General features: G+C 43.1%; 1 protein-coding gene and 1 long non-coding RNA gene across 2 annotated transcripts; one reads left to right on the forward strand and one right to left on the reverse strand.

Annotated features, from left to right (window-relative positions):
- Window positions 1-542: 542 nt before the first annotated feature.
- LOC129741888 (uncharacterized) lies at window positions 543-2,595 on the forward strand. The gene is made up of 2 exons (XM_055733703.1): window positions 543-1,731; window positions 2,492-2,595. Exons 1-2 carry the CDS (start codon window positions 543-545, stop codon window positions 2,593-2,595), a joined length of 1,293 nt encoding a protein of 430 aa, XP_055589678.1.
- Window positions 2,596-3,532: 937 nt separating this feature from the next.
- On the reverse strand, window positions 3,533-5,677 carry LOC129744608 (uncharacterized). The gene is made up of 4 exons (XR_008736953.1): window positions 5,032-5,677; window positions 4,847-4,977; window positions 4,540-4,768; window positions 3,533-4,471 (listed from the first exon to the last, which is right to left on the reverse strand). It is a non-coding gene; the product is annotated as an uncharacterized LOC129744608 (long non-coding RNA).
- Window positions 5,678-10,387: the final 4,710 nt, after the last annotated feature.

Below are 10,387 nucleotides of genomic sequence, written 5' to 3' on the forward strand. Positions count from 1 at the left end.
ACTAGAAAATTTGGATAAGTAGCGCATGTTTGTGGTTGTTGTTGGTGTGATATTTTGGATTTTTCGAAATTGTGGTTTAAGAATAAAATAAATATTTGGAAAACGTATTTGGGTAGTTGGAAATTTAAATTTGTGCTATTCCCTGAGGTATTCGATACTTTTGTCTTCGAATTGTTGATTCCACTTTGGCTGTCAAGTCGCGATTCCTTTTCAAGGTCGGTTTTGTGAAACGTCGAGCGATTTTGAGTCAGTTTAGTCTGAATATTGGTTGGATTTTGAGTAAATCTATTGAATTTTGAGTCTGTGTTCGGTAATCTGAAATTCGTCAGATTGTGTTGGATAAGTGAATCAAATTGGTGATTCAGTCAGATTGTGTTTGAATAAAGAGTGAATCAAATTTGTGATTCAACCAGTATTGTGTCGGATTGGAATTGTTGAATTCCTATTGGTGCAGATCGAACTTAGTGATTTCACAGACATATGGTCTGTGATTTTCGGATTTTCGCAAATTTTACAAGTTTTGGAATAAAATAACGTGCAAAATGGAGGATTTAAGTATCCTAAAGAAGCAAGAACGCCAGCTGCGAGCCTCCATCAAGGGAGTGGCTAATTTCGTGCGGGATTATAAGCAAGAGCTTCATGAATCCCAGATTGAAGTCAGATTGTGTCTGTTAGAGTCGACAATGAAAAAGTTTTACCTAGTGCGACAAAAAGTTGAAGTGCATTTGGATATTGCAGACAGTGATGGTGAGAAAGAGGATGCAAAGGAGTCAGAGGCTGCCAAGAAACGGAGATTGCAGAAGCAGGCTGCGGAGCGCGAAGCCAAATTCGACGAGGAAACTCTGGAGGTCGAAGAGCAGTACTGCACCCTGAAAGCAGCACTCCTTGCGTTGCGTCCGAGGAAGGTTGAAGTCTTGAGTGCGTCTGGGCCTACAGAAAGAGCTGATACAATCTCCCGTGTCAAGCTGCCGGACATCAAGCTGCCAGTTTTTGACGGAAAACTTCGAGATTGGATTCCGTTCCGGGATATGTTTGACAGCTTGATCCACAACAACCATCAACTCTCCGATATCGATAAATTTACTTATCTGCGGTCAGCGATAAGCGGAGAAGCACTCCAGGAGATCAGCTCCATTGAACTGTCCGCTGATAACTACCAGGTAGCCTGCGACATATTGGAAAAGAGGTACGAGAACAAAAAGTTGATCGTGAAGGCGTATTTGGACACGCTGTTTGGAATCGAGCCTCTGAAGAAGGAAAGCGGCGAAGCTTTAAATCACCTGGTCAGTTATTTCGATCGTAATATTCAAATGCTGGGCAAGATAGGAGAGGACACCGATAAGTGGTCGACACTGTTAGCATACATGGTGTGCACTCGCCTAGATTCAGTCACACTTCGTCAGTGGGAGAGTCACCACAATTGCAAAGACGTGCCGACATACCAGAAAGTGATGGACTTTCTGAGAGATCAAGCGTTGGTTCTGCAATCGATTGTGCCGAGCAGGCATGAAGACACCGAGATTCGTCGACAGCGGACAACAGTACATACTTCGTCAAGATTCCAGAACAACTGTGTGTTCTGTGGAAATTCGTTTCATCCAGCTTCTGCGTGCAGCAAATTTAGAGCTATGTCGGTGACTCAGCGTTTTGAAGTGGTTAAGATGAAGCGGCTCTGCATCAATTGTTTGGGTTCCGGTCACTATGCGGATCGTTGTAGCAAAGGACCATGTCGTGAGTGCAACAGAAAGCACCATTCGATGTTGCATAAAAAATTGAACAGTTTTTCGAGTCAGAGCTCCGTTTCACAAAACCAGTCGACAGTCAACAGTCAATCGTTTCATAATAATAATCGCCCAGGACCTTCTGGTCAAGGTCAAGAACAAGAGTTGATTAGACAGGATCAACAAAATCAAATTTCGTACACAAATCCTCAAGCACAAGAGAATTCCACTCATTCCTACCCCATAATACAAACACGCATTCGCCACACTCAACCACAACACACCACAGACATTTCTTCTACTTTTAATGCGGCATCAAGGCCGAAAAGCGCTAAATTTCGTTCGCCTCGAGTTTTGATGTCAACCGCTGTAGTGCGTGTAGAAGATAGTTTTGGTAATCATTCGTTTGCGAGAACATTGTTAGATTCGTGTTCTGAATATTGCTATGTTACGAAGAGCTTTGCGAAAAGATTGAATCTCCGAAGAAGTCGGAATGTTTTGAAAGTCCAAGGTATTGGAAATGAGTCAGCTAAATCGATTGAGTCAGTTGAGGCGAGAATTCGGCCTCGTGTGTCAGAAATTTCTTCATTTTCGGAAGATATAAGTTTTCATGTATTGCCAAAGATTACGAGTAATCTGCCCAACACCAAAGTATCGCTAAATGGAATCAAGATTCCTCATGATTTGGCATTGGCACCCTGAGTTTTGGAACCCGGGTCCGATAGATATGATTATTGGGGCAGAATATTTCTGCTGTTTGTTGCGTTCAGGCAAGTGTAAATTTTTGGACGATGGTCCAACCCTGCAAGAAACTGAGTTTGGATGGGTCGTCTCCGGGAGAGTTCCGGATAGTTCCGTTGAAACTGTTGCGTAGACAAAAAGGCTAGAAGGTTTGTTATTGCTACTGCGAATTTGGAAGACATTGGACAAGTTTGGGAGTTAGAACTGTGTAGTATTTTGTCAGTTTTTGAAAAAAGAATCGAAGGAATCACAGTGAGAAATTCGGAAGGTAAATTCGTCGTCACCTTGCCGAAAAAAAACCCTGCACTAATTTAGTAAATCTGCAGGAAGAGCGACAAGTCGGTTCCTCAGTTTGGAAGAAAGGCAATCTGCAAAGGGCAGAACTTAAGGTCTTGTGTTGGAAACTGATCGATGGGTCGGTCAGTATTTGTCGATGGTATATATTAAAGAATGCTAAAAAGATGTGTCAGTTGATATTTGTCAGAATCCAGTCAGAATGGGTCCTATCTAAGTAGGCAATGTCAGAAAAACGTTCAGAATGTGTCAGAATTTGAACCTGGTTGTTATCTTCTACGTCACGAAGTGTTGAAACCGGAAAGTACATATACAAAGCTACGCGTAGTGTTTGATGCGTCGTGTCGCACCTCAACGGGCGTTTCGTTAAACGATGTATTGATGGTGGGGCCTACTGTGCAGAACGATTTGTTGTCGGTCATCATGCGCTTCCGTTTGCACCGATGCGTCATCAGTGCCGACGTCGAGAGGTCAGGATGGTACAAGTACAGCAACCGGGTCAACATTTTCAGCGGAGAGGTGACGAGATACATCGTAGGAACCAGCAAAAACCTACGAGTTGACGACGGAACGTAAGGGAGTGGTAGTACTCCATATTTGGCGACAAGATGTCTGAAACAGCTAGTTGAAGATGGATCAGTAAGTTATCCAATTGGTCGAGAATTGACTCGAGATAGTTTCTAAGTCTACGTCGAGCAGACAATGTCAAAGAAAGCCAGCTTCTAGTCGAAGAAACTACGGATCTCATCACTTCAGCTAAGTTCAACTTGCGGAAGGTCAAACGCACAAGAAGTATTGATAAACATTCTTGAAAATTTGGAAAATTAAGAGTCAGTTTTAGAGTTCGATTTGTTAATTACAACCATGAAAACCCTTGGTTTGAAGTGGATACAAGGTCAGCTTATTTTTGTCTGAATACACCTCATCGGAGGTTAAAACACGAAGATAATTGTTCTGAGGCAGCTTGATTGATTGTTCCAGTTCCTAGACCCGTTTAAAAATTGTTTGAAATGTCAATCAAATGTGAACCTATGAATGAAATATTTCGTCTGAAGTCATCGTTTACAAGTTTGGTCCGTAATGTCGCATTGGTTCTTCGCTTCAGATTTGACGCTCAGCTCGTCATTCTATTGTGTCGGCAAGATGATCCGTAGACACCACAGAAGGTGTAATTTGGTGATATCTAATGATTCGCATTTCTCAAAACAAGTCGTCTGAGTCAGAAACATGTCGGAAATTGCCGTTGAGGGCTTTACAAGTTCCATTTCTGTCAGATAAAATGTGTTGAATATGTACGAAATAGCTGATAATTTTCAGTAAAATATTGGCGAGAGAAGTATCGTCAAATTGGTTTGATATGGATAATTGAAATGGACAATTGCGAGTCTGCACATTGGTGTACAAATGAAAAAATATTCATTCCATCAATCACTCCTCGTTCAAGAAGGTGGTCATAGTTTGCATGAAAAAAAAAACAGTTTGAAGTACTGGAATGGTGGCTGTGATGTTTTTAAATCGACCTTTTGCAACGTTTTTTCATAAATATATTATTCCATTATTTCCGGTTATGAGCGAAAAGTCACCGAGTCCGATTCAGCTACCAGTTTCCGGAGGTCCATTGATGAAACAACACAACTTGGCCTTATCATCCAAGTTCCATTTCGAAGATCTCCAGATCAACGTAGCACCGTGTGACGGTGTTGTTGACCAAACATCTAAAACAGAATGAATCGTTCACAACCGGCAGCACGAAATCAATGAAAACAAAAAAAAAACAACTCACCTGACGAGCGTCGATTGAAGAATTGCTATTCGGATGCTCTCTGCAAATACAGCTTGCATCATCACCTGAGCGCAGCGCACGAAATCCAAGAAAGTTGAACCGAAGGCATTAGCACATTGGGTTCGGGAGTGTGTTTCCGATTTTGTCATCTTGTTGGATTGGTTCGCTGCAATATTCCAATCCAGTTGTTTGCAGTGAGGAACGCAGTGTAGAGCACTGGCTGGGTCAACTGAAAGCATAATATCATTGTGATACCTACACTTCTGGATTTGTTTTGGCAATTGAAACCTATATTTAGAACACTTACCTGTAGAACATCAGCATTCGGAAGGAATTGCTTGGTTGGTTTTGCTGTCTGGTTCGACCAAGTCCATAATCCAAGTTCGAAACGCAAATCCAACGAAGAAATACTAATTCCAGCAGTTTGGAGCGAGCAAGCTAAAATGAATGAGAAATGGTTATTCGGCGTTACAAACAATCATAAAAACTTACCTGTCGCAGTTGCAGCTTGGTCACATCGGCTCCTACGAGTCGCATGGCTTCGAACCGAGCAAACTTTTGGGAATCTGCAACTTCCATCTCCGGATATCAACGAGAATCGTCGGAATTCGCTGCCGTTGAAATGTGCACCACGAGTCGAATAACCGAACCAAAACAAACCACAGAAGGTTGAGGTTGAGAATATTGAAAGAGAGAAAAATTTCTCCATGGGCGTTGCTTACAAGGGGGGCAAATGGATTCATCATTCTTACATGATGTTTGAAATTATAACTCAAATATGAATTTTTGCATTATATACCGTAAAAAAAAAATGAACTGTCTTGTAAAAAAAAGTGAAATGGGTTCATCACCCTTAAAAGATGTAGAATTTTTTGACGGAAAATTGCCGCAATGAATATTGTATAATGTTAGAATAAGCGCGTAAGAAATTGAATTGTAAATTTATTATTCAAATTTGCTTGAAAAAGAATTTAGTTTTGAAATCCGGTGGTTTCAAGGGGGCCGGAATGTTTAGAAATGGTAGTTAGATTCCGTTATTTATAGAAGCCCCAAGTGAGACGTGCTAACGTTCATTGATTCGCTCTATTTCTCACGTCTCACTGTTACACCGTCGATATGTTGTGAGAGTACCAGAGAGCCGAACTGGTAGAAGTAAACAAACGGCAATAAAGATCATAAGTTTGCAACCACCAACCAGTGCGTATCGCGAAATTTTACAACCGTCCGAAATCCCATAAGTGCAAACAAAATTGGTCCCCCAGCGCCGGAAAGGGGTGAAGATTTTTTTTAGTTTTGGCTGATAGCCTTATAGTGAATGAGAAGAGTGTTTACAGTCCACTCTAGTGTAGTTATCGAACACATCTCATTTTACAGCAACACGTTTCTAATCAATATAATGTTTGAAAATGTCTTTAAAATTTGTGTCATCATTATCTTTTTTCAATTTTCAGTTAGGGATTGTCAAATTGCACTTTAAATTAGGAAATTTAAAAAAAAAAATTTAAACTGTCATGTTTTTGGATTACATTTCTCTAAGCATTTGAAACCTTGAATGAAGGCAAATCTATTTTGATTGATTGGAATAGAAATTCAAAACAATCACAAGTTATTTAAAAATTTAGTTTATGATCGTAAGATAAGAAACTGTAATCCAAACAGTTAAATTAAATTCTGAATTTTATTGTTAATTTATATCAATATTCTGAATTTGGCTTTATTGGAAGTAAATTTTTCGGCTATCAGTCAACTAAATAGCAAAGACGACTATTTATTTAAGATCCAACGTTTCGATCCTTATAGGATCATCATCAGGGACTGTAATTTTATTATATGTTAACACAGTTTTATAAAACAGTTCAATATTATAAAATTGCTTACCGAAAAAATGTCGTCTTTTTGTTTTGGTTTGATTCGGCTGATCAGATAAAGCTGTCTTGTATATCTGTTAACATATTTTTCAAATAAATTTGGGTGTTGTTGGAATTAATGTTGTGTGATAACTGACTGTGTACAAAATTTTGCGATTGAAAAACCGTCTTGTCCTACAATTTTTGGATTTATGTTCACCAGCATCTATAAGTTGTCACACAGTTTACACTTTCACTTTCCAACTGATTTTTATGTTATCATGACGAGTGTGTATTTCAATTTAATTTCCTTCAGATTCATCGAAAAATTATTAACAAAAAGTATTCGGAGAGAACATGGATGTCCCATTTAATTTAAGTCATCAACGAACCATTGACCGAATAATTCTTTTTGTTTCACTCTTGAAAGATATTTTAGGGCTGACTTTTAGCTCAGCTCAGCGACTGACAGTTATTTTGAAAATAACTGTAAATGAATTCTTTGCAATTTGATTGGAAATGAGAACTGTTTGATATTTATCTAGATTCGAAAATCAAAATCAGAAAGAGCAAGTAGAAGCAGAAACTTTTCCGTTAACTTTAGGATTTTTTCCTTAATAGGACAGTCGATGTAATAGGAGGTATGGCTACCTGCAGGTAGCAATTCACACATTCGAAGAGATTCAGATTGTGGTTTATTATCACCAAAAAGGCATTTATCTTTTTCATCATCGAGTGAGCCGCAAAGCATGCATTGTTACAATTAATCTTTTCTGTTATATTTAAGATACGATATGAGCGCATTAGCAAACACTTCTTATTTTTAAACCCATTCCCTCATAAATGATTTGAAGCGTGCTTACACGAAGCAAGCAAATAATTCATATTTGCAATCATCAAACCGTTTAACACTGGAAAAAACGAAACAATCTGCCTGTCATAGAACAACCTGGTTTAAAGAGGTCGAAAAAACAAATTGGCACCGAAAAGTTGGCAGCACTTGTCAACGGGAGAGGAGTTTCCGGAAAAAGCGAACAAGTGCGGTAGCTCGTGCGTCGTGGGCCGAAAAAATTGGATTGTTCCCCGAGCACCCCGAGTGTTGTTTGGCCGTCGAAGATAAAGTGGCAAAAAGTCCGGAATTCGCGATTTGTTGCACGCGATTTCATTTTGCCGGACCGTTTTCGACAAAAGTAATACGCGCAGAACGAAGCGGACAAAAGCAACCGAGCCGAATCTGGAGGAAATAATTTTCTCTTGAAACCCGGAGTGTGGTGTGTTTGCTTGCCAGGGGAATAATATTTCCCAAGTGGAAAAGTGTGGCTGGCCACGTTGTTCGAGTTGGATCTTCGGTGATTTCGACCATCTCAGGGCAGGAGTGTCGTCCGCGTCTAAAAATTTCAACTCGCCCGTTTTGTCTCGCCAACTTCATCGTCCGGAAGGACGCCCATCAACTTTCCAGCCAATTGTGCGGCAGTTCCGGGAAGCGCGCCGGATCTCAGCGTTTCTTTTGGTACTGATGACCGGTCCCCAGCAAGGTGCTATGACGGGATTGTCCGACGCGAAGCTGTCGGCGAAGCGCGAGCAGGCGGAATGGTGGCGCGGTTTAGTGGTGGCACAACAGTTTGCCCAAAATTTTGGCAAGGAGCCGAGAAACGAGCGTTGGGTGCGGCACGGGTGAGGTCATCCGAAGCGTGTCGCACATCCCGGGAGAGACATCGCATAGAGGCAAATACAGCGCAAGTCGGCGCTGGCAGCGTCATCAAAGGAGTCTTCGTGGGAGGCGCGATAGAAATACACGTGAGTCGCTAAAATCTTTACTTTTATGGGGGGAACTACAAAATGGGTTCATTCAAAAATGCAACTAAATTGAAGTTGCCCACAATATGTTTGCAATTTTCTTTATTTTTATTTTGTGGCATCGACCACAGAAAGCCTCCGTCACAAATCGGGCCCCAAGTTGGGCGCCATTTGTCATGGAGGCAGATTGTGGTCGGTGCCACATAAATAAACAATTCAAAATTTGAGCTAAATTTTCTATTTTGGCAACATTTTAAACCTCCTTTTCCCAGCTAGAACATGTGTGTCATTAGGCTTTCACTTACGCTTCGTTGGGGTTATCACCCGGGACCTGTCGCTCGTCTCGCAGCGTCGCCTCATGCTTGCGCGATCCTCCACTAGTGCTGCTTTTCCGTAGGAGGCGGAGGCCGCCACACGCGACCCTGTCGCGCCTCGTCGGAGCGCAACCGAAATGGCTGAGCCCAGCGTTCGATGGTGTTGATTCCGATAGTGCCTCTTCTGACACTGTTTCGCCTCACGCGACTCTGTCGGGTCTTGCTCGAGTGTAAGCGAAGCTGCTGGCCCCCACACTTGATCCTGAAGCGCGCCCTGTTACTGATAGCGCCTCTTCCGGACGCTTCGTCGCCTCTCACCTGAGAGTAGCTGGTGCTGCCGGTCGCAGCGCACAATTTTGGCGCACCTGTCGTGCTGCTGGCTCCTCTTCCGGACAATGCCTCGCCTCAGGCAACCTTGTCGCGTCTGCTTGCCGAGCGTAACCGATCCTACCGGTTACCACGTTCGATTTTGGCGTACCTCTCGCAACTCTAGCGCCTCTTTCGGATGATATTTTCTGCTTTCCGCGTCTCTCGCCGATGCTGCTGGTCGTCACACTCCTTTTCGGAGCACCTGCTATGCCGATGGCGCCTCTGCCGGACAATAGTTTGCCTCCCGCGACCCCGTCGCTTTTCTCGTCGAGCATAACCGGTGCTGTCGGTCACCACGCTCGTTCTTAGAGCGCCTGCCGTGCCGATGGCGCCTCTGCCGGACGATATTTAGCCTTCTGCGACCCTGTCGCGTCTCTCGTTGAGCGTAACCGGGGGTGCCGATCACCACGCTTGTGTTTTGAGCACCTGCCGTGCCGATGGAGCCTCTGCCGGACGACAATTTGCCTCTCGCGACCCTGTCGCGTCTCTCACCGATTCTGCCGGTCGCCACACTCCTTTTTGGAGCACCTGTTGCGCTGCTAGCGCCTTCTCGGGCACCGTATTGGCTCACGCGACTCCGTTGCGTCTCGCTGGCCGTAGCTGGTACTGTCAGTCGTGGCACTCGTCGATTAAAGGCCTGTTGTGCTGATGGTGCCAGCACAGATAGTGGAAGAAAAAAGGGCCCTGTAGGGAATTCAAAGGATTAGTCCTCCTCGCCCCTTGAATAAATGCCGGGAACTTACGCAAAGCGACCCTTATTCGAGCTTTTGCTTCCTTCCGCCCGTTCTGGTGGTCTTCCGACTGAAGTTGCCTGTGGTACTTGGTGGCTTTTATACCTTCCGACCGTTCCTTTGCTGGCCTTCCGACAGGGGTGCTCCGTGGTGCCACGTTGCTTGCGAGGTCGCTTGTGTGCCGGGCTGGAGTTCGACTCTCTGTATCTGAGTCGACCTTCCGTCCTCCTGTGGCAGTTGTTTATGGGATTAGGTGGCGGCTTTAATGATGGCTTTTTTCCACCTACCTGAACTGAATTCCAGATCTTGCTCTTGATTGATTCGGACGAGACGGAATCCGTTTCCTCGGAGAAGTCCGAACAGTGCACTCCGCGCGCTTTCAACGTGGTCACTACGCGGTTAGGTTTTCCCTTGTTGTTCTCGCCACGCGGGAATCCTCGTTGACAGTTCTTCCCATACACGCTTACTTTTTTCCATCCATAAGTGGCATTCTTTCTACCCATTTTCCGCTAAATATTTTCTGCATGGGTTTCTTTCTTGCGTAAGCCTGTTCAATGTTCTTACACGGTAGTGTTGCTTTAGTGTGGGATGGGTTATTCAAAAGAAGTTGTTGCCTTGTTGCTCATCGTATCATATCAGTTTAGGGACTATTAAAGTAAAATATAAATTCAATTGCAACAGCATCTGGCATTCATTCTACTATTTTTCGTGCCGTGATTTAAAGCTTGACAACGGCGACATTGAGTTATATTTTGAGTAACATTAAAAATCTTACAAAATGCTTCAAATT

This window comes from Uranotaenia lowii, chromosome 2, assembly GCF_029784155.1.
Source record: "Uranotaenia lowii strain MFRU-FL chromosome 2, ASM2978415v1, whole genome shotgun sequence".
Classification (NCBI taxonomy): Eukaryota; Metazoa; Arthropoda; class Insecta; order Diptera; family Culicidae; genus Uranotaenia; species Uranotaenia lowii.